This window comes from Taudactylus pleione, unplaced genomic scaffold (assembly GCF_031769625.1).
Source record: "Taudactylus pleione unplaced genomic scaffold, aTauple2 ptg000019l, whole genome shotgun sequence".
NCBI lineage: Eukaryota > Metazoa > Chordata > Amphibia > Anura > Myobatrachidae > Taudactylus > Taudactylus pleione.
The window spans coordinates 18,691,393-18,716,751 of record NW_028284421.1 but is presented as its reverse complement, the minus strand read 5'-3'; the positions used below and the strand labels follow the sequence as shown (position 1 = coordinate 18,716,751).

General features: G+C 40.9%; 1 protein-coding gene across 1 annotated transcript in view; it reads right to left on the bottom strand.

The window, feature by feature from the left end:
* Positions 1-5,397: 5,397 nt before the first annotated feature.
* Positions 5,398-25,359, bottom strand: part of LOC148540372 (uncharacterized) — a 69,886-nt gene continuing 49,924 nt past the window's right edge. The window contains 7 exon segments of the mRNA XM_088445762.1: positions 5,398-5,640; positions 5,643-6,184; positions 9,492-9,830; positions 11,907-12,092; positions 14,643-14,837; positions 22,048-22,271; positions 22,672-22,774. Coding sequence (XP_088301888.1) covers positions 5,491-5,640; positions 5,643-6,184; positions 9,492-9,830; positions 11,907-12,092; positions 14,643-14,837; positions 22,048-22,271; positions 22,672-22,774 — 1,739 coding nt within the window. The 3' untranslated portion in view covers positions 5,398-5,490.

The following is a 25,359-nucleotide window of genomic DNA, read 5'->3' as shown; positions in this document are numbered from 1 at the left end:
TGGATCAGAGTATCTCCAAAATGGCAGTTCTTGTGAGGTGTTTCCGGTATGCAGTTGTTAGTACCTATCAAAAGTGGTCCAGAAAAGGACAACTGGTAAACCGGCAATATGGGCACCCAAGGCTCAGTGATGTGCGTGAGAAGTGGGCTAGCCGGACTTGTTCTATCCCACAGAAGAGCTACTGTAGCACAAATTTCTGAAACAGTTAATGCTGGCCGGGCGCATATGCATTGTTTACCTGGGGAAGAGATGGCACCAGGATGCACTATGGGAAGAAGCCAAGCTGGTAGAGGCAGTGTGATGCTCTGCTGGATAAGCTTGAGTCCTGACATTCGTGTGGCTGTTACTTTGACACGTACCATATACCAAACATTGTTACAAACCAAGTACACCCCCTCATGGCAGTGGCCTCTTTCTGCAGGATAATGCACCTTGCCACACAGCAAAAAATGTTCAAGAACGGTTTGAGGAATATGACAAAGAGTTCAAGCTGTTAACTTGGCCTCCAAATTCCCCAGATCTCCATCCAATCGAGCATCTGTGGTATGTGCTGGAAAAACAAGTCCGAGCCTTGGCGTCCCAACCTCTCAACTTACAGGACTTAAAGGATCTGCTACTAACATCATGGTACCAGATACTACAGGACACCTTCAGAGATCTTGTGAAGTCCATGCCTCAATGGGTCACAGCTGTTTTGGCAGCATGAGGGGGACCTACACAATATTAGTCAGGTGGTTTTAATCTTATGTCTGATCGGTGTACATGCCCAGGCTTTTTGAAGACATCCAGCTGGCAATTGCAGCAGAGGCAATGGGTCTAATAAAATTATTAACTTAAAGAAACACAGTCAGAAAAATACCCCAACCCGCTGCTGTAAGCAAGTGAAAAAATCTGCCATAACATATATTTCAAATATGTGATAGCCTGCTCACTTCACAAAGCTTTTGCTAGCTGTAAACAATGTGAGTATATTTGGTCATATATTCTTATTAAATTGAGTACTAATTTACCAAGAGATATTCGAAGACCCTCAAAATGTAATACAAGCACTCCCTGTCAGCTACAGTACTGACCCTGTACATGTCTAACAGAAAATGATACACTAAATGGAAGTTGATCAATATATAAGTGATAGTTGGTGCTATAAAAGGAAGGGTTATTTAGAAAATAAACAGAAAAATCTCCCCGCACACTGCTGTAATGGAGCATAGACACGGTCAGATTTGTCAGATCTGTAGGATGAACGATTTTTGACTGCATTAAAATGAATGGAATCGTCCAAGTCTGACTGCAAACACATCAGATGTCAGATATCGTTATCTGACCATCTGGAACGCGCATCGTTCAAATTGTTCATCTGACAGATATGTCAGATTTTCCTTCAGATATGAACGATTGAACGATTTTTTAAATTGTTATCATTCAGATCTGAAGAAAAATCTGACCGTGTGTATGCTCCATTAGTCAGTAAAAAAGCTGCCATTCTGTGCTAGCAGTTTGTGTGCACCTGGGCTGGTAGAAGAAAGCATTTGGGTGAATGGGGAGGTCAATCTGTAAGAAGGTGCCTATCAAGGGGCTGGTAACGAGCTGAAAGTAAAATGGAAGTACATTAGCAGATTAGAGAAACGTTGCCTGGTCTGATGAATCTTAGTTTCTGCTATGACAAATAGCAATATAAATATTTTGTGTAAAAACCATGAATCAATGGATCCATCTTGCTTTTTATCTATGGATCAGATTGGTGATGGTGTAATGATGTTGGGAATATTTTCTTGGCACAAATTATAAATAAACAGCAATAATAATAATACTGTAATAATAATAATCCCCTAAATACCAATTGAACATTATTTAAATTTCTCATCCTACAAGAGCATGTAATATCGCAAAGCAAACATTACCTCAGGCTTGTTTTATGAACATGACAATGAGTTCAGTGTACTCCAATGGTCCACACAGTCACCAGACCTCAGTGCAATGGAGCACCCTTGGGATGTGGTGGAATGGGAGAGTCGCTGATGAATCTGCAGCCAATAAATTTGCACCAGCTGTGTGTAGCTGTCATATTAACATGGACCAGAACCTCAAAGGAATGTCTCCAGCACCTTGTTGAATCCCTTCCCCCCAAAAATCAGGCTTTCTGGGGTCCTAAGTTATACTATGAAGGCGTACCGAATAAATTGGCCCCTGAGTGTAACTTTTAAAACACCAATCCCTGACTGCTGATGACAGGTTCTCTTTGCAAGTAAGCCTGTGAACTGGTATGTAATTTGGGTTATTTGGGGCTCTGTATGGTGTTCTATCTGTATAATATAGAAGAAACAATCCGCACAGATCAAAAATTAGTAATTGGTATATTGTCCCTTCCCTATCAAATTCAATATGGAATATTACTCCAATACCAGTAGGGAGGTGCACCCAGGAATAATTATAACATATGGAAAGAAGAAAGAAGAAGTATTCCTGTATTGAGGCACTCACAGACTCATATTAACTCACTAAATGTAAAAAAATGGAATTATTTATTAATGTCCCATTATTCACAATAAATGTAAATTAAAATATAACTTTCAATGTTTCCTCTAAAAATAAAATATTTTAGCGAAATATTTTTTATGTTCTTTTTGTATGTTTATTTATTTCAATAAAAACAATTCTTGTGTTACTATTAATATAATGTCTGTTATATCAATGTAATAGTTATCTCATAACATTGTATATTATATATATCTGAAACTGGTAGGTGTCTGCAGAACAAGGACAACCAGTACCAATTTATTAAAATTTAATATATATCCTATATTTCAGGATCTGATGTTATGTCACTGCTATCGGGTATTTATAAAATATCACAGCCCTGGTAACTGAAATTCACTATTTTAGAGCGTCATTCACTCACTCTCAATATCTTAAGTTACTAAATAATTTCTCTTAATGAACATGATTTATTACATAAAAGTATGCCAAGAGCACTTAGGGATTAAATTGATCCCATATTTTCCCATATCTCCAATTGTCATAGATAGATCATAATGTACACGACTCTAATAATCTGTGGTTAATAACCCACATATAACGTACCATCGGGTTCACTCATTAGGAATCACGATAGATCCCATAAATAATGTCTTAGATAGAGCCCAAATTATCATGAGTTAAATCTCACATACATATCCTCATTAATAAATTGACAGCCAGGTTTATTATATCATCCCTTTAGGAATTACTGTGAATCCCATACATAGTACATAGGGTGAAACCTGTATGCACAATATCTGATGGATTACTTATTTTATTATTAGGAATCACAGCAGATCCCATATGTTACATTGAACCCGAGTTGTCTAGGTAATATCAGGAATAATCTGTGGTTAATAACCCACATATAAAGTGCTATCGGGTGCACTCAATAGGAATCACGGTAGATCCCATAAATAATGTCTTAAATAGAGCCCAAATTATGATTAGTTAAATCTCACATACATATCCTCATTAATCAGCGACCCCTAGGACAGAAGGATCTGTTCTGCATATGTGATCACTTTACTTGTCACCAGGGACGGTGATCGGAGCCTCTGTCCCGGCGACTCAGTAATGGTACATTTTAGGTTCCTTATTGAGGCAATAAGGGATCTTAATTTTTTGGTATTGACTGCAAAAAATAAATTAATATGCCCCATAATGTAAATTGAGGGTAATGTAATGACAAAATCTCTCCTTGAAAATAAACTTTGTGTGGGGTAGTTGGCGGTGCATTCTTGGGGCCTGTAGGGAGGTTAAAATTTTTGCTTACAGTACTGTTTTTTTCATTATTTCTCTCAGACTATTTTAGATTTTTAGCCACAACTTACATTATGATTGGACTCAGAAATAGTAAAATAGGAACCTGTTATAGATGTACCCAGTAAACCGGAATCCACAGAAAGTTTTACCTGGAATAATGTCAGCAGGCAAGGAAGGGGTTACTACTGAGGACTGAGTCTGGAAGCAAAGGTATACAATGGCAGGATTCTGGACACAGGAACAAAGGTTCAGGAGCAAGGAACTGTACAGCGTGCAGCGACCACGTGAACATCCACTAGGTGCAGAAACTTAGTAATATCACCGGCAGGCAGTAACTGACTTGAATCCCTCATGAAGGGAGATGTCTCCTGTGATTGGTCCATCAGGCTGAGGTCAGGTAAGTAGACTTTCCAACAGGTGAGTAGCTGCACGTAGCAGCCAGAGTCCAGGTAGTTAGGATAACAACTGAGAGCCAATCAGGCAGAGAGCTGCAGCGGCACATGCAACAGAACCAAAATTTCTTACATAATGGGTAACTGGGACGGGATATAGTCAGGATCCCGGCAATGGCCATCCCGACGGTCACAATACCAGCAGCAGAATCCCGACGGTGAGTATTAGGATTAGTTCTAGAGTTTGGGTTAGGCACTAGTGGGAGGGTTAGGCTGTGTTAGGGGACAGTTAGGGTTAGGCTGCCATAGGGGGAAGCTTAGTGTTAGGCTGCTAAAGGCGATGCTTAGGGTTAGGCTGCAGGAGGGGTGTGTTAGGGTTGCAATACTCATTAAAATTCTTCAGGATTTTGATTGTTGGGATTTCGCTGCTGGTATTGTGACCGTCTGGATGGTCACCGCCAGGATATTATACCCAACCCCCTAGGACCCACATACTTTTCAACTCCGTACGATCACTGGTGGCAATAGTTATTTACATACTCTCTTTCTCCAGAGTAGGCACATCCTCTGACAACCTAAAAGATAGGGGCTAAGGACAAACAGAACAATACATTACACCTAAACATCATTCTCTTTATACTTACAGATATGCCCTCATACACTGTGGCTTCAGACGCTCTAAACGTCTAAACAGAGCCTCTCAGCACACCAGGTCCTGGGCGACTCAGCCGTGCATCTTATTCGCCCAAAATGCGCGGCTTATATGCAAAATAAAACAGCTGCAAGTGACAGTCTGAATCTGTGTATGACGTGCTATGATGCAGCAGCTGTGACTTTTTCTCACGCCACGTACCATTGTGCTTCATCTGTGACCTTGTACGTGTGTTTAACACTAATTCCTGTGCAGTTAAAGTCGCAGTACAGCATCTCTGAAACACTGTGAGTGGTGTTTTGCTGCATCTGTGATGCAAATAGGATACAAAATTGAAAGAAAAATTTGCTATGCTTCGCCGCTCAGTGGGGTTCAATTCTGTCGACGTCTCGCGACATATGGCGTATTGAGGCTGATTACCTGCTCAATAACCATAAACACCTTGCCTGCTATTGTGTAAGGTACCTAAAAATATCTATTGCATTATTGTTTGTACAAATACAATTATTTAAACTTACATTTTAGGAATAAACAGAGACACCATTTAAAAATCCATCACAATTTCTTAAATTGACCTGAAAACAGATTTTACTGACTAGTTTGACATGTTGTTTTATAGTCTGGACTCCATCATGTATCATTTTAGTACAGTGCTAAAATATATTACTCATCTTCGTTGTCATTTTCTTCCCCAACATTTTCAGGTAAATATTTTTCTTCTTTTTTAGAAATATCGTCAGAGGTTTTTATGTTTTCTGAAATCAGTTTCCCAGGTTTTACATTTACATTCAAAGATTTTCCTCTGATCTCTTTTTATTTGAGTTCTTATCTTCTAACAAAGTAAAGTTTTTTGTTGTTTCATCAGCAACTTTTACAGATGTGCTCCTGTTAGATGTTTTGTTGTTTTTGTTAATTAGTTGTAGACTTCCATTTTTTAATGCCGTCACTTTACTGTCACTGAAGTTTTGTACTTCGCTGCCTTTTCCAAGCTTAGTTTGGTTTGTTTTCAAAGTCTGAGCCAAATCTGGGATCTTTTCTTGCTTTTCAGGGTTTTTAGTCAGTTGTTGGCTGGATTGTTTTTGACCTTTTCCTGTATTATTTTGAAGTAATGTTTCTATTATCAGTGATTTCTTACTGGCAATGTGGTCATCATCCTCATCTCCTTGTGAGTCCTTCTTTTGTGATTCAGGAACATTCTTCTCTGCTGGGCTGGGTATATTCTCCTGTAATATTTCATCCTCTTCTTCATCATAATCTTCTTCATAATCTTGACCATCCTCAGTACTTGTAGTGTTCTTGCCTTCATACCTTAGTGCTGGTAGTTCCTGCTTTAACTTTATGCTGCTTTGTTTGTCATCTAAAAGTATATACATTAAAAAATCATTACTAGTTTGTGCCTGCTTCAAGAATCAGTGTAAGAGTTACTGTTTTCACCTATGGTTAGCAATATTCATATATTTTACTAGCGTAAGAGCTGTTCTCTGTGTATACCTACATTGATTAATCTAAAATGAACACACTTGATTGGATTTTCCATTTTTCCGTGGGGAGTCTACACTACTGTGTTGGATTCCCCTCTTCAATTTGGAAAACCTTCTTTATATATCATTGGACTTTAGACTTGTTTACCGATGAGTTTTCACAAGTCATTATGAATGTAGCCCTTGTATTTAATCACATTCCATAATGTCAAGCCTGACATGATCGTACTGCTCACGTGGATATCCATGTTGTTCGGAACATCCAAAAGGGATTAGATTCCCATTCTCTATCCGCTCACTTTAAAGATGCACACATTGTTCCGTAGAGGGTATTAAAAACTTTTATGGTATAAAAGCTGTAAAAAATTTGATAAAACATGAAAAAAAATATCCAATCTTTTTTAGCAAAAGAGGAGATGAAGTATATCTTCAACTACAAAACACTAAAACCTTCAGGGCTAACTCAAGATTTTGAAGTAAAATGGTTCCTTTAAAGATTTTTGATATTGTGACTATTTTATTTGCTTATTTTAGACCAATGAGGGGATTTTATATATGTCCTAGATTTTCTAGTTTTATAAATATGCTGATTTTTTAAGTAACGTAGATATAGGATATCTTGTTTTCTTATTATATTTTTTGTTATATGTAACCTGTATTATATGTCTTATTATGTAGGTATGCTTCCGTTGGCCACTCAAGTTTGAATTATACACCGGATGATCACTGTATGGGAAAAAAGAAACCTATATACACTTCATACAACCTGGCACTGAGTGAGTGGGTTAAGCTGTACACCTAAAGCATTTTTGAATATATTTTGGGACTATAAAAGACTATTGGTCATTACAGACTTTCATATTGTCACTTTTTCTATATTGTGAACCACCATCCATATGACTGGAGACTGATATCGAAGTGTTTCTCATCAAGGATATCCTCATTGGGATCATTTTAAAAATCGAAGTATTTTAACCAGCGCCATCTTATGTTCTATTTTTTATATTATAAAATGTGAAATGTTTTTACATTTTGTCAATATAGATGTAAAATGTGAACTTTCATTTGGTCAGTATAGAGGTAATACTATATATATATGGGTGTGGCTCACAAGCCAGCACCAGTTTAGATGTGTCCCTCTGTATCTGGGAGGTGAGTACATTTACCTGCAATGGAATGGTGTGCTGGGAATATATGCTAGTGTAAAGCCCTGCAGAAAAATAGGGGTCCCTTACCTCTGGGCTGCAGGCTCATATGCTTTGATCAAACCATGATAAAATCCTCTTGGTTTTATTTTCTGCACATTGCAGTGTATTATTGTTAGTGCTGATAGCAAAAGTTTATCTGTTCTGTACACATTTATGGAATTAATATTGTCACATTCCTAGCACCATGTATAGTATGGGTAAAACCGAGCACAGACATTTTTCTTTTCATATAAAGATATGCAAGGAAAGCGCACAACAGGAAAATGTTATATAACAGGTGCTGGGCCAAAGTAATCAATATTTCAAACCGTCCACTTGTAGAGTAATCCACCAGGGGCTCAAACAGAGATGAGGCCAGCACTCAAACTTCAATGATAACAGTATATAAATACACATACCTATTAATGAAAGAAAAATGCTCACCTTTATGGCCATCAATGGAGAATGCGCCAAACAAGCATGAAGCTGCGATGAACACCGTCACCTGTCAGTGACGCTGGTTGGAATCCCTACCAGACACCACTCGCGACCACATGACACAGCAGCCGCACAACAAGCCGGACGGCCAGGAAGCCGCTCAACATCCCCATGGTGACCATCCAAACAAAACAACAAAAATTAGTGCAACAACAATAGACAGCTAACTGATATCAAATATTTACAGGCTGTCACAAATAATGCTCATAGACCACCACACAGGATCATCCAGTCCCCAAAAAAAGTTACAGACAAGAACAATCATATGCTGTAATAATCAAATGAAAACATTGGTAAGGAGTTATCCAAAAGAACATCAAAAATCATACATAAATAAGTTGGCATATGATGGGGCCATATTAGACCCCATCGCGGTGCCAACTAGTGGTGGTGACAGGAGTAGAACATTACTCAAACAGGAGTGCCGATGGATTTACCAACTTGCATGTATGGCACCGGTGGTACTCAATGAAGAGATATCTTTTTCGTCCTATCTGTAGTGTATTGAGGTATTATATGGTATATACCTTATGTATTATGGTGGTCAGTGACACTATGTTTCCGCGTTGGTCCTTTTTAATTGTGTATTTTGTACTATATTGTTCACATGTTTTTTCTCCTCTTTTGATGTTACTTTGGATAACTCCTTACCAATGTTTTCATTTGATTATTACAGCATATGATTGTTCTTGTCTCTAACTTTTTTGGGGAACTGGATGATCCTGTGTGGTGGTCTATGAGTGTACAGCATTATTTATGACAGCCTGTAAATATTTGACATCAGTTAGCTGTCTATTGTTGTTGCACTCATGTTTGTTGTTTTGTTTGGATGGTCACCATGGGGATGTTGAGTGGATTCCTGGCCATCCAGCTTGTTGTGCAGCTGCTGTGTCACGTGGTTGCGAGTGACATCTGGTTGGGATTCCAACCAGCGTCACTGACAAGCGACGGTGTTCATCGCAGCTGCACGCTTGTTTGGGCAGCTGGTTTGATGCATTCTCCATTGATGGCCATACAGGTGAGCATTTTTTTTTCATTAATAGGTATGTGTATTTGTATGCTGCACTTTGCACTTTGTTTTTGCTATCCCATGACTATGGTTGAGACCGAAACAGCTGTTGGGATTAGGCACTTGGAGATGGACCCCAGCTATGCTGACGCTCATGACATTTGTAATGTATGATATGCTGAAGATGCCCTACATACTGCTTACATCAGTGTCGCTATGAATTCTACCATTGGATTAAAACTTGTTGATGTTATCATTGAAGTTTGAGTGCTGGCCTCGTCTCTGTTTGAGCCCCTGGTGGATTACTCTACAAGTGGACAGTTTGAAATATATATATTATCATAATGGATCACTGTAGATTTTGCTTCCTGTTACATTGCTGGCTGCAAAAACTAGTGACCTAATGAAGCCATCATGGTTTTCTCAATAGAATATTTCTTTTTATAATTATTATGTGTTTCACAAAATGTGCAAAAATTCAGCTCTTACCTGACTCTAAAATGCTGCTGCCTGCAGTCTGAAGTGTAGCAGAGCGCTCAGTGCCAGATTTCTGATTTGCTTTAGAAATATTTTCACGATTTGAATTTAGAGAAATTTCTTCAGTTTTATTTTTTCTAGTTTCTGATATATTACCAGCCATATTATCTTCTTTTTCACTTTCTTCAGACTTTTCCTTTTGTGATTTAAGTTCTTTCTCCTCTGCAGGTCTGTCTACTTTGTCCTGTGTTGTAACCTTCTCCTGATTATCACCAGTGCTCGTAGTGTTCTTGGCTTCATGCCCCAATGCTTGTAGTTCCTGTTTGTCAATCTGGCTGCTTTGTTTGTCATCTAAAAGTATATAAATGAAAGAATTATAATAGTTCTTACTTGTTGCAAAAATCATGGTTATAGTTACGGTTTTCCGTAATATCTATCTATGTTACTTGTGTAAAATCTATTCTCTGCGTATAGTTACACAGTAAGTTATTCTAAAGCAGTGTTTCCCAACTACAGCCCTCAGGGACCCCTAACAGTGTGTAGTTAACAGATTGCCTAGTTGGTGCAAGGTATATTAATTACTGGCTGACACTTGTGATACCGAGGAAACCTGTAAAACATGCACTGTTAGGACCGGAGTTGGGAAACGCTGGTATAAAGTAAGCACAGTTACTGTGTAAGAGTTTCTCTAGTTTTCGGTGGGGAGTTTGCACTACATACAGATGTGTTCTCATTCACTATTGCTGCAGTAGCGCCAAAAAGCCCTTATTGGTGCACCAGGTCCCATGCGACGCCTCTTTTGTCAAACGTCTTTTTTATTTCTTTTTCACACAGAAATGCGTTTTAAGCTGGCCATACACCAGACCAGTCCTCCAATCATCAAACTAGTTGGTTGGTTGGTTGGTTGGTTGGTTGGTTGGAATGAAAATCTGGTAATGCATGGAAGCAAATGACAATCAGCCATTTGCTCCCAAACATCAAATAGATTTAACCAACTTGCCTGAATGAACCTTTTTGAGTTTTTGTTAGTGACAGCTGTTATCTTAATGGGAAGTCCCGCAACAGCCTTGAGGGCTGGAATACTTGGCTTCTGTTATGGATAGAAGTTCCTCCATGAATTAGTCCCGCAACAGTCATGAGGGCTGGATAACTTGGCTAGCTGCAGCCATGTAGCAGCCTTGAGGGCTGGTGAATCTTGACTAGTTGTGGCCAGTGGGCCATAGAACAAGATGCGGCCTTTGGCCCATGAAGCAGCCTTGAGCACTGGTAAGCCTTGGCTAGTTGTGGCCTGTGGGCCGTAGAACTAGATGTGGCCTTTGGGCCATGAAGCAGCCTTGAGGGCTGGTAAGTCTTGACTAATTGTGGCTGATGTGTGGCTTGTGCCGCCGGGTTGACAGAAATGGTAGTATGCTGGATTGCGTACTCTGGATGCTGGAGTGTGGCCTGTGCCTCCGGGTTGATGCAAGCAGCTGGACGCTTGATTGTGCACTCTGTGTTGCCTGGATGACACAAATGGCAGGAAGGTGGTATGCAGACCGTGCCGCCTGGTTCACACTAATGGCAGGAAGTGGTATGCGGACCGTGCCGCCTGGGTGATACAAACGGCAGGAAAACAAAACTGACAGGAGAACTGGGTACTCGACTGAACAAACAAGAGACTGAGCCAGAACTGGAAACACGTGAAACGCTGTCACCAGAGCAGCCTTCTCACCAGAAGGAAATAGCCGCAGGAGCCAATCAGAACAACTCAGGGATGATGGACAGTTGGTAGGAGGAGTTTCAGCGAACGATCCCCCAGCATTCACATCAGCGGCTTGTGACAGTTTCCAATGTTTGGGAGCAAGTGGATGATTGTCATTTGCTCCCATACATTACTGGATTTTCATTCTAACGAACGAACTAATTGGATGGTTGAAGGAAAATTGTTCTGGTGTATGGGCAGCTTTAGTTGCAATCATGATGAGACAAACTGTTTCACGAGACTTCACTGATTAATTTAGTATGCAACACTTGTATATCTGGGTGTGGCTGAGTCTGTATATGAAGAGCAATGTTGTAGCAGCTGCTGCTTTCTTCACACCAAGTTCCGTTGTGCTTTGTATACAGACTCAGAAGCACAAAGATATACAAGTGTTTCATATCACACTAATCAGTGCAGTCTCGTGAAACAGTTTGTTACAACCAGTTGTGACTAATGCTGGGTACACACTAGACGATGTGTACCTGAATGATATGGTGGTCGACAGGCAGACATATCGTAACCGTGGTACACATGAGAAAGCTGTAATGAAGGACGGAATGATCCCTCATTCTATCTTTCATTATGTTGCTGGCTGGATTGTTTTCGACCTTCTGCTGTATTATTTTGAAGTATTAATGGTTCTTTTATCAGTGCTTTCTTACTAGCAATGTGGTCATCATCCTTACCTCCTTGTGAGTCCTTCTTTTGTGATTCAGGAACATTCTTCTCTGCTGGGCTGGGTATATTCTCCTGTGATGTTTCATCCTCTTCTTCATCATAATCTTCATCATCCCCAGTATTTGTAGTGTTCTTGCCTTCATACCTTAATGCTTGTAGTTCCTGCTTTACCTTTTGGCTGCTTTGTTTGTCATCTAAAAGTATATACATGAAATAATCATTACTAGTTTGTGCTTGTTTCAAGAATAAGTGTAGTGCTGGGTACTCACTAGGATGAAGTCGGCCTGATATGTCGTTTCCAGCCAAATCGGAATGACATATCGTCCGGATTGTCCAGTGTGTATGGACTACCTGCGCGCTCCCATGGTTGCATGCGATATTGTTGCAGGTAATGGAGAACAGAACAAGGGATCATTCCATTGTTCAGTACATCGCTCAATGTGTACCTGCGGCCCATCGGGCCAACATATCGTCACACATCGCTAAGTGTGTACCCAGTTTAGTAGTTAATGTTTTTCGCTATTGATAGCAATACTCCTCTATTTTATTAGAGTAAAAGTTAAATTGTGTATAGCTACATTGATTAATTTAAAATGAAGTCACTTGATCTAGTTTCCATTTTCCAGTGGGAAACCTACACAACACTCTCTTGCCTCTAAGTACTGCATTTGTGTTGCACCCCAGCTGTTTTGGCAATAATATAGTGTTCCCTGTACTCACTTGTACTGTTGTTGTTCCTGATAAATGCTGATGGGACTACTGCAAAATATAGAGGGGAGATCCAAAGCACTAAACTTAATTATAGCAGGTTCCACACTGGAATAGTTGTCAACGAGCTGTCTTTCAGATAAGCTACTGTGTCGGATTCCCCTCTTCAATTTGGAAAATCTTCTTTATATATCATTAGACTTTAGACTTGTTTGCTGATGAGTTTTCACAAGTAATGTATGACTGTAGCCCCTGTATTTAATCATATTCCACAATGTCTAAGCCTAATGCTGCATACAGTACACACATAAAGATTTTCTGTTCAACCATCCAACTAGTTGATTGGTTGGAATGAAAATCTGGTAAGGTATGAAAGCAAATTACAATCAGCAATTTGCTCCCAAACGCTGGAAAATGGACAAAAACTGTTGTTTGAACAAATCGTTTAGATCAAACATTTAACAAACTTGTCTAAGGACCATTTTCATCAGTTTTTTTGGCATTTTGGAGTAAATTGCTGATCATCATTTACTCCCACACGTTACCAGATTTTCATTCCAACCAATCAACTAGTTGGATGGTTGAACAGAAAATCTTTAGGTGTGTATGCATCTTAAGGGTGGAAGTCAATTGCAGGTGAAGGGTGCGAATTGCCCTTGACATGGCGTTTAAATGCTAGAAACGGCAGCCTGTCTCGCACCCTTCTCCCGGCAGGAGAAGGCCCGATTGCTCAAAAGTACTTGCTACCCTATGGTGAGCGAACAAATTTCTTCATTTTGTGGCCCTTATGGGCATGGAACCGCACTTCTGCCCTCACCTGATGTCACTTCCTGGTCCTTGCAATGAAGAGCAACTAAGCAACATAGAGGTACTGTAATTACTGCTCACTGTACCTTCCTGAGTCTCCTCCCCTTCCCTTTCGTATGCTACTGAGGCTTCTATCTCCCTGTCCACATGCCTATGCTTCTGCAGTACCCTAAGGTGTGGAGACCACACACAGCCACTTCCTGCTCGCAGAGGTAAGTACCTGGGGAGGGTTGGCTGCTAGGCTGGGGTTGGGTTGTACATTAATATTATTAGGGGGTGAGGTAATAAGATATTCATGTTTTCTAGGTGGTCGGATTGTGTATTAATAGTATGGAGTAGGGGCTGTATTAACTTTATGGAGTTATACATTTATATATAATTTGTGAACATGATTTCATAGTGGATCAACTTTGATTTTGCTTCCTGTTACATTGCTGGCTGCAAACACAAGTGACCTTATGAAGCCATCATGGCTTTTCTGGAAAATTGCTGATGTGCATGTACTGTATCCAACCTTGAGAGTAATCAATAGAATTGTTCTCATTATTATGTGTTTCACAAAAGTAGCAAAAACGTAGCTTTTACCTGACTCTAAAATGATGCTGCCTGTAGTCTGAAGTGTACAGCCGTGGCCAAAAGTTTTGAGAATGAGACAAGTATTGGTTTTCACAAAGTTTGCTGCTGCAGTGTTTTTAGACCTTTTTGTCAGATGTTACTATGGTATACTGAAGTAAAATGACAAGCATTTCATAAGTGTCAAAGGCTTTTATTGAGAACTTATGGTCAATCCTCAAGAGGCGGGTGGACAAACAAAAACCCACAAATTCCAACAAACTCCAAGCATTGATTAGGTAAGAATGGGCGGCCATCAGTCAGTATGTGGCCTAGAATTTGATTGACAGCATTCCAGGGCGAATTGCAGAGGTCTTGAAAAAGAAGGGTCAGCACTGCAAATATTGAATCTTTGCATAAACTTAATGTAATTGTCAAAAAAAACCTTTGACACTTCTGAAATGCTTGTAATTTTACCTCAGTATATCATAGTAACATCTGACAAAAAGGTCTAAAAACTTTGTGAAAACCAATACTTGTGTCATTCTCAAAACTTTTGGCCACAGCTGTAATTAAGCGCTCAGTGCCAGATTTCTGATTTGCTTTAGAAATGTCTTCAGGATCTGAATTTGGAGAAATATCTTCAGTTTTATTTTTTCCAGTAACTGATATATTACCAGCCATCTTATCATCTTTTTCACTTTCTTCAGACTTTTCCTTTTGTGATTTAAGTTCTTTCTCCTCTGCAGGTCTATCTACTTTGTCCTGTGTTGTAACCTTCTTCTGATCATTCTCAGTGTTCGTAGTGTTCTTGGCTTCATGCCCCAATGCTTGTAGTTCCTGTTTGACAATCTGGCTGCTTTGTTTGTCATCTAAAAGTATATAAATGAAAGTATAATAATAGTTTTTACATGTTGCAAATATCACAGTTAAGCTGGGCATCCACTATACAATTTTCTGTCAGATATCTGTCCAATCTGGCTGGTACGAATGAAAACATGGTAATGTATGGGAGCAAATGACAGTTGATCATATGGTATTAAACACTGAAAAAAGGACAAAAAAAATTGTTCAAATTGGTTACATTTGTGTGTTTTAACCAATTTGTCTGAACAACCATTTTTTGTCTGTTTTCCAGTATTTGTGAGCAAATGGACGATTGTCATCTGCTCCCATACATTCCCAGGTTTACATTCCAACCAGCCAGATTGGACAGATATCTGACAGATAATTGTATAGTGGATGCCCAGCTTTAGAGTTACTGTTCTCAGTAATATTTATCTGTGATACTAGTGCAAAAGATATTCTCTGTGTTTATTTATATTTGCATATTCTAAAGCAGTGTTTCCCAACCCGTAACAGTGTGTAGTTTACAGATCTCTTAGTTGGTGCAAGGTGTATTAATTACTGGCTGAAATATTTTACATGTTACTGTGTAAGGGTTTCTCTAGTTTTCAGTGGGGAGTTTGCCCAACATAGATGTGTTGTCATACACTATTGCTTCAGTCGCGAAACACAGCCCTTCTCGCGTCAAGGCTTGTGCGATTTGGCTTGCACCTTTTTTGTGTCTTTTTTGACAAAAATGCATCTTAGTTGCAATCGAAAATGACAAATCACTTCACAAGACTGCAATGATTAATATGCTAAACTTGTATATCTGTGTGGACTGAGGGCCTGATTCAGAGTTGGGTATAGAGAGAGAGATAGCACTTTACTGTGTACCTGGACAAACCATGTTGCAATGCAAGGGGTGTAAATAGATACTTTGTTTTTCGCATGTAGGGTAAATACTGGCTGCTTTTACATGTATCCCACAAATACTGCACAGCTTTATTATTACTCTACAATTTAGATCTCAGTTTGGACACCTCCCTCCCAAATCTAAATCTCTCTGCACATTATAAATCTGCCCCCACCTGCAGTGCAGCATGGTTTCACCAAGATGATCAGTTGAGAGAGATATCTCACTCTATTCTAGGGGTGAGCGGGTTCGGATTTCTGAAATCCGAACCCCCCCGAGCCCCCCCGATCCGAGGCAGATCCGAGTCAGGCTCGACTTTTCCTGCCTGACTCGGATCTGAAATCGAGGCAAAACGTCATCATCCCGCCTTCCGGGTCTCGCGGGTTTTGGATCCTATATAAGGTACCCACGTCGGCGCCATTTTCTCACTCGGCTGTGGACAGTGAAGAGGGAGGGTAGGAGTTAGGGCTGGCTGGTCTGTGTAGTGTAGTGTTGTAGTGTAGTGTAGTGCAGTGCAGTGTAGTGTTGTGCTATGCTGTGCTGCTGTTGTCCATAGGGGCTGTGTCCACTACTTCAAAGTCCATAGGGCCTGGCTGGACTGTGTTGTGCAGTCAGTTGTCCATAGGGGCTGTGTCCACTCCAAAGTCCTGTGCAGTGTCCCAGTCAGGGCCGGATTGAGGGCCACATGGGCCTGGAGCTGAAAAGGACCAAGGGCCTATTATGAGAAGCAGAGGAGGTGTGACCAGTGCTGTATAGGTGTGGCCAGTGCCATGTGGGCATGTACACCCCTATACCCAATGTTTCCCTAAATATGTAAAAAAAAAAAGGTTAATTTTGTGATGTAAATAGAAATTCAATTTTACTACTTATGATTTATGGCTGACCGTGTGGATAGCAGATGGCCGCTCAACATCATGTTCTCATGACAATGGGCCTATTTTTATGTGGAGGCCTGGAGCTGTAGCTCCATCCGCCCCATTGTTAATCTGGCCCTGGTCCCAGTCCTAAAGGGGTGCTGTAGTGTTGTCCAGGGGGTGCTCTGTCCATCAGGGGTGCTCCCCCCAAGTGCTAAAAAAAAATATTTTTCTGTGTTTGTGAATTGTGTGCACTGTGGCTGCACGTGCATCAACAAAGGAGCAGCGCCAAGTGTGCGCCTGTGTCCCATAAGTAAAAGGCCGACTGGCTTGTCCGTTAAAGGGTGCTGTAACCCCCAAAGGGCACTCCAAACAAAATAAAAAAATATATTTTTTTGTGTTTGTGAATTGTGCGCGCAGTAGCCGCACGTGCATCAACAAAGTAGTGCCAAGCGTGCGCCTGTGTCATAAGTAAAGGGCCAGCTGGCTTGTCCGTTAAAGGGTGCTGTAACCCCCAAAGTACACTCCAAACAAAATAAAAAAATATTTTCTGTGTTTGTGAATTGTGTGCGCAGTAGCCGCATGTGCATCAACAAAGTAGTGCCAAGCGTGCGCCTGTGTCCCATAAATAAAGGGCCGGCTGGATTGACCGCTAAAGGGTGCTGTAACCCCCAAAGGGCACTCCAAACAAAATAAAAAAATATATTTTTCTGTGTTTGTGAATTGTGTGCACTGTGGCTGCACGTGCATCAACGAAGGAGCAGCGCCAAGCATGCGCCTGTGTCCCATAAGTAAAAGGCCGGCTGGCTTGTCTGTTATAGGGTGCTGTAACCCCCAAAGGGCACTCCAAACAAAATAAAAAAATATATTTTTCTGTGTTTGTGAATTGTGTGCACTGTGGCTGCACGTGCATCAACGAAGGAGCAGCGCCAAGCGTGCGCCTGTGTCCCATAAGTAAAAGGCCGGCTGGCTTGTCCATTAAAGGGTGCTGTAACCACCAAAGGGCACTCCAAACAAAATAAAAAAATATATTTTTCTGTGTTTGTGAATTGTGTGCACTGTGGCTGCACGTGCATCAACGAAGGAGCAGTGCCAAGCGTGCGCCTGTGTCCCATAAGTAAAAGGCCGGCTGGCTTGTCCGTTAAAGGGTGCTGTAACCCCCAAAGGGCACTCCAAACAAAATAAAAAAATATATTTTTCTGTGTTTGTGAATTGTGTGCACTGTGGCTGCACGTGCATCAACGAAGGAGCAGCGCCAAGCGTGCGCCTGTGTCCCATAAGTAAAAGGCCGGCTGGCTTGTCCGTTAAAGGGTGCTTTAACCCCCAAAGGGCACTCCAAACAAAATAAAAATATATATTTTTTTGTGTTTGTGAATTGTGTGCGCAGTAGCCGCACGTGCATCAACAAAGTAGTGCCAAGCGTGTGCCTGTGTCCCATAGGTAAAAGGCCAGCTGGATTGACCGCTAAAGGGTGCTGTAACCCCCAAAGGGCAGTCCAAACAAAATAAAAAAAAATGTTCTGTGTTTGTGAATTGTGTGCACTGTGGCTGCACGTGCATCAACAAAGGAGCAGCGCCAAGCGTGCGCCTGTGTCCCATAAGTAAAGGGCCGGCTGGCTCATTTCTTAAAGGGTGGTGTAACCCACAAAGTGCACTAGTCTCCAACAAATATAAAAAATTATTTTCTGTGTTTGTGTGCGCCTTAGCCGCACGTATATATCAATATAACATAAATGGAGGACCAAACTTTCTCCAATAAAAATAAAATAGGGAAAGATCAAGAACCACTTCCTCCTAGTGCTGAAGCTGCTGCCACTAGTCATGACATAGACGATAACATGCCATCAACGTCGTCTGCCAAGGCTGATGCCCAATGCCATAGTAGAGGCCACATACAATCCCAAATGACAACGTTCAGGAAAATTACCTTGAAAAAAACATTTAAATCATCTGAAGAGAAACGTAAACTTGCCAATATGCCATTTACGATCAAAAGAGTTAAGCTGGCAAAAGCACAGCAAAGAACTGTGCGTTCTAAAAAGATATCACAAATCCCCAAGGAGAGTCCGTGTGGTGGCGGTTGCGATGCCTGACCTTCCCAACACTGGATGGGAAGAGGTGGCTCTTTCCACCATTTGCACGCCCCCTGCAAGTGCTGAAAGGAGCACCCACAGTCCACTTGCTGATATGCAAATTGAAGATGTCACTGTTGAAGTACAACAGGATGAGGATACTGGTGTAGCTGGCACTGAGGAGGAAGTTGGCGAGGAGGATTCTGATGGTGATGTGGTTTGTTTAAATCAGGCTCCGGGGGAGACAGCTGTTGTCCGTGGGATGAAAAAGCCCATCACGGTCATGCCTGGGCAGAAGACCAAACATTCCACCTCTTTGGTCTGGCAATATTTCTATCCAAATCCAGACAACAACTGTCTTGCCATATGTACCATATGTAAAGGTGAAATAAGTAGGGGTAGGGACTTTAACCACCTAGGAACATCCTCCCTTATACGGCACCTGCAGCGCGTTCATAAAAAGTTACTGTCAAGTTCAGAAGCTTTGGCTAAGACCGTAAGCAGTCCAGGGACACCTAAATCCATTTTTCCTGTTTTATCCAAGGAATCGGTGGATGAGGAGGATGAGGACGACATCTTGCCTCCGTAGAGCCAGTTTGTGCAGGGACACATTAATTGCCAGCTTGTTTTGTGGGGGCCCAAACGAACTAATCATTTCAGCCACAGTCATGTGGCAGACCCTGGCGCTGAAATGCTGAAATGATTGGTTTGTTAAAGTGTGCATGTCCTATTTATACAACATAAGGGTGGGTGGGAGGGCCCAAGGACAATTCCATCTTGCACCTCTTTTTTTTCTTTGCAGTATGTACTGTTTGGGGCCTAGTTTTTCAAACTGCCATCCTGTCTGCCACTGCAGTGTCACTCCTAGATGGGCCACGTGTTTGTGCCGCCCACTCGTGTTGCTTAGCATAGTCATCCAGCTACCTCGGTGCAATCTTTTGGCCATAAAAACAATATTGTGAGGTGTTCACAATAGACTGGAAATGAGTGGAAATGAAGGTTATTGAGGTTAATAATTGCATAGGAGCAGAAAAACCCACAAATTCTGTAATTTAAGCTGTTTTTATGCTTTTTTAAAAAAAAATACAGATCCAAAACACAAAACCCAGAACCCAAAACACTGAAGGGTGGTTTTGGCAAAACCAATCCAGATCCAAAACACGAAGAAAGATCCAGATCCAAAACCAAAACACAAAACACGAAAAGTGGCCGGTGCACACCCCTACTCTATTCCCAACTCTGAATCAGGCCCTGAGTCTTTTTTTTTATACAAAGTGTCATGATGCAACAGCTGCTGCTTTTTACATGCCCAGTTCTGTTGTGCTTAGTATACAGTCTCAGTTGAATTGGAGCTAAACAATGCAATATGATTTGTTATATATTGGAGAAAAGCTATGATAAACAATAAATTGACTTCTAAGCAGTGCAGCCATGCAACTCCCCTCCCTAGTACCCCTACCATTTTGGCAATATAGCTCTTCCAGCTCTCACTTGTACCAATTAATCCTGATAAAGTGCTTTTGTGACTACCACTGGAGATCCAATATAGAGACTGTTCCTGTTTCTACGAGTCCTGCAGGTACATACTCAGCGGCTGGCTGTCAATGAGCCACTATGTCAGACACTCTCACTCCCCAAAGTTGGAAACCTATCATTATATATGACTGGACTTTTGACTTTTTTGTGATCACATTTGACAATCAGTCACATGTACAATATTAACCAGGGATGTAGTTATGTGACCGAGGGCAGAATGCCATCTAGGGATTCATGATAGGCGTCAAAATACCAGTGTCTATCATAATCCTGATGCTGGAATCCAGGACGACGCGTGCCCGAACGAGGTAAGTCCGGGGCACCCGTTCTGTTAACCGCGATGGGGAGGGTTAGGTTTAGGATACTTAGCGGGGTTAGCATTAGGTTTTGGGGGGGTAATGGTTAGGGATAGGCAACACTAGGGGAGAGGGTTAGGCACCCCCAAGGAGATGTAAGGGTTAGGCACCCCCCTGGAGGGTTAGGTTTAGGGAACAGTAAGGAGAGTTAGGGTTAAGCACTCCTGGGGGGAGGTTAGGGACCTCTAAAGGAGGGTTAGGGGGAGGCAGGAAAGGTTAGGATACTTACCTGCCTCTGTCAGAATTTTCATCCTGTAGGGCAGCTGCTGTCGGTATTTGAACCGGCGGCTAAACAGCTGCCGTCATTTCAATCCCATTCCATTAACAATTGTATTTAGTAACACCAATTACCAGTTAGATTTTTCAGTCACTTTAGGTGAATGATGGGACAGAAGTATACTTCTAGTAGCTTTATGTATAATCTACAAGTTATCTGTGGGTTATCGGAAAAATTCACAAAATATATATATATGCACTTGTTTATTTGTCTTCTTGGAATGAAAGATGGATGTGATACTGTAAAACACTTTATTTACTAATGGTTCAATTATGCAAATCTTCATTGTCACCATAGCAGCCACTCAGACATTAGCATTATCTGTCATATGCAAGTTGTACTGATTGTCTTATTCATCGCTGTAAGATTTGAACAATGTTGATAAATCACATCTATAATATGTACTCCTATGTATGTGACATTTTGTTTTCCTTTGTACTCCAGAATTCTTGTTAGTTAATTCAATAATAAAAAGCATTGCAGGAACCCAGTGGCTTAACTGATAAACATTTAGAGTTTGTTCAGTGTAGTGTAACTTATCAACATATATTTGTGCAGGTTATAAGACATGTTTTCATATCACATCAACCAGTACTGTACCAGGGAACTCGGCACCCTACACAGGCTCCATGGCCCCACCACACATCACTTGTGCTGCAAAGAGGGTCCGGGAGCAGTAAGGTGCATGCTTCCAGCACCCCGCAAGATGGAAACAGGTGCCGCCAGGGCAGCACTGCACTGTCCATTATGTGGTGACACATGTTACACCGCCCTTGTTATGGCCCTTATATAAACATAAGGCTGGGTACACACCAATGCGACACTCAGTGGTGCCAATGAACGATATATCAGGCGGTCAGTACACTGCACGATCCTGTGAACGACCGCCCGATATATATATTTCACCGGAGCGATTGACTTTGCCAGGGTCGGCAGTTGGGTCGCTCCATTGGCCGTACATACAGGCCTGTAGAATGACCCTGATGAACGACCCACAGGAGCACACATAGTGGGTACACACTAGATGATATGTTGACCCGATACGCAGGATTGGATGACATATCGACTAGTGTGTTCCCAGCTTTAGTTTAGTACTCTGTTGCATTGCTGGCCTACAAAATACCAGTGACTATTTGAAATCATGGCTGGTCTGGAGAACCATTGATTGAGCATCTAACTGACCTAGACAATAAGTGATAATTATACAGTATGAGTTTCAAATATATTTGTTAAAATACATTTCTTACCTGACCTTAAGATAGGGCTAGCTGTGGTCTGAAACCGAACAGAGTGTTCCATGTCGTATATTTGGTTTGTTTTTAAAATATCTTTTTGTGGATCTAGAGATATATCTTCAGTTTCATTTGTTAAAGTATCATTTTTCTTCGTGAGTGCTGGAATTTTTTGAAGGTTGTCTTTTTCCTTTTTACATAGTTCACTCATCATGCTAATAACATTCATACACTGTGTCCTTTAAAGAAAAGATAATAATTGAGTTAAACTAAAGTAAATGATATACGAAGAGGGACATTAAATACCTTAAGATGAAGAAGGGAAAATACAAAACAATTAAACATGGGCATTCTGCCAAATAAACATATATATGTATTATACAGCTTATTTGACATTGCAAATTTGAATACTAAAATGTAGTGCTTCTTTGATGCAATTACTGTGTAGGAGCTTAATTCTAAGCTCCAACACATTCACCACTACAATCAATGTAACATTAAAATAAAAAAAATAAAAAACATTATTGAACATATCATGTTCCAGATTAACTGGTGCATGTTTCAGACTCAGGTGCACTGAAGTGAGATTCTTCCTTGATGCTGCCGCTATACAATTTTCAGTTTTATTTTCCAACTTACGATTGGGTGGAAAATTTTTCCAGAAGTCTTGACTGATTATTTTCAAACTGCCCCATAACTGAGCTAAGATGCTCAAAACGTTGCTTCATTTCTTTATACTGATCTAAAGATATATGAATCATAATATATTATTATTATTATTATTATTATTATTATTATTATTATTATTATTATAAAGACAATATATTAATGCATTGAATTATCTAATATTTACTACCCAATGTACATTCTAATGTTTTAAATTTCCTAACAAGCGAAATTATAACTTCACACAAGAACTTTACCTTACATTTTCAATTGGAAAAGCAGCCTGTATATATTTCTATGGGGACTACTAAATTATAAAATATTCCACCCATGAAAAGCTACGCTTTTCAGAGTTTTGGTTCTGATTCAGAGATGTTTGCTAATGTCACTGCTGCTGCCAATTTGTGTACAGCGACTGTGCGAAAATATGCAAATGTTGCAGCTGCCAGGATCTGTGTTGAGACGCCCACCAGCGGTGACTTTGCAAATCCAAATGACTACTAAAAAGACGCAGATCAGTCAGTTATCAGAGTTCTGCATAATCCTATGATTACTCAGAATGGTTACCGAAGCTGAGACAGCGGAGCCATTTTTATTGTGTACAAGATAACAGTCCCTGGCTGAGACACGCCTTAAAAATGGTGGCGACAAGTCTTTGTTTTAGTCTCCACCCCTCGTTGCTGCCCATAAATGGTCCCTGCCTCTCAATCACCAGGGGCGTATTTATAATGGGTGCAGGGTGTGCGGGGAACACGGGCCCCTGGGTCCAGGGGGTCCCCGCACCACACACCCTGCATCCATAATATTACTTACCTCTCCGAAGTCCCACATCGGCGTGGGGGTCCGGTGCTTTAAAACGACTGTAAAATGAGCCCGGCGGCCATTTTCCCATCGTTTGCACATGCGTAGTACAGGGAAAATGGCCAACGCGGCCATTTTCCTGGTGACCTGTGCATACACTATAGACTTTGTGCACACTTTAGTGCCCAGAGTCTATAACTCCGGCGCTGGCCACGCACAGCTCAGTGCGCTGCCGGCAGCCGGGCAGAGAGGAGGGGGCCCATGTCGGATACTGCACACGGGCCCCCTCCTCTCTAGAAACGCCCCTGTCAATCACTTTACTAATAAATCTTCACTGCGAGCGACAGTAATGATGAAGCTTCATGGATGCACAGTGTGCATGCTCAGATTAGCAATAATCGCTCAACTGCGTAAATAAACATCGGCATTGTGTCTATCACTGAATCAGACCCTTTGACCTGATAGCTAACACCATATTTAGTGGTCAATCCAATAAGGTGCGAATTATGAGTAGAAAGTTTGTTTCATGAAACTCGCAGACTTCGCACAAATACGCGCACCTGAGAATCTCCAATCCAATTCAAAATGCCTATTCGCGGAACTCGCAGTGGAGGTTTGTGAACTGACTGCCAAATGCGATATGAGAGAAGTGCATGAAAAAATGGGGAGTCAAATGGCTGATTTGTGGGGGTTTTATATGCAAGAAAATGATGAAAAGCAAACGCTTTTCGTTTAATCTAAAACAAATTAACCAAAAAATGTGAAAAAAAAACTAGGAAAAAAGGTAATTTTGGGTTACTTTGAGGGCACTTTGAAAAATAAAAAAAAAATGATAAAAAACTATTATTTTTCAATTGATAAAATACTGTAAGTACATTTGGGGTGTCTAAACTAAAAAAAAAGTTGATTTTCTGGTAATTTTAGGCCTTTTTTTAACCCCAGAAAATGACATGTAATTATTGGACTAGTAAACTAATTGTAAACTTCCATTTGCCTAATTAGTCATTGGTGGCGGTGTCCAAGGGGTTCAGCACAGTGTCCCAACATTTTAACCTTAAAATAAAAATGTTCCCTTCCTTCTCTCGCGAATGGAAAAATGCTAATTTACTTTGACTGGTTCGGAGCGAGCTGCTAATTGGATTGGAAGATGAAACTGCTGTGCGAATTTGCAGAGAAAACAGCAACTTGCACCTCGCAATTCTCACCTAATTGAATTGACCCCTTAGTGTTTTGTTATTCAAAGCATTGCCGTTTTTAAATTTTAGGCTTAAATACACTGGGATGCTGTGGATTGTAAAATAAACCCCTGCATATGTAAATACTCTATTAACAAAGTAGTGAAAAGCCCTGCTTCACTGATAACAGTGCTTTTCACCTTTTCGTCCCAGTTTGCCAGTGGTGGCCATGATTAGAGCAAAAATCGCTTCTCCATACAATAGTGTAGAGGGAGTGATTCAGAGAAGAACAAAAAGTTTTGCTTCTTCATTTCATCTGGAGATAGTAGAATGTGCTGAAATGTACATAGCTGGGGGGAGATGTGCAGTGAAGTTCACTGTTCCTTCATCTGCTGCTCCACTCCTTGTGTCCAGTGTCCTCCCAGTGATGTTAGTGGATTGTGGCGCGCAAGGCACTGCTGACACATGCACAGTCTGCACAAGACTTACCGGACTCACAATAATTTATTGTCCACACAGCTTGCTGGGATCGTGGAAGGGGCTGCTTATCCGAGGTCTTCATAAGACAGGTAAGTATTACTGAATGGCTATATAGCACTACCATATATCGAATCAATATAATACTGCCATTACACCTAAATTCCGGGTCTGACGCGGAGGTTGGAACAGGGTTCCCAACCGGATC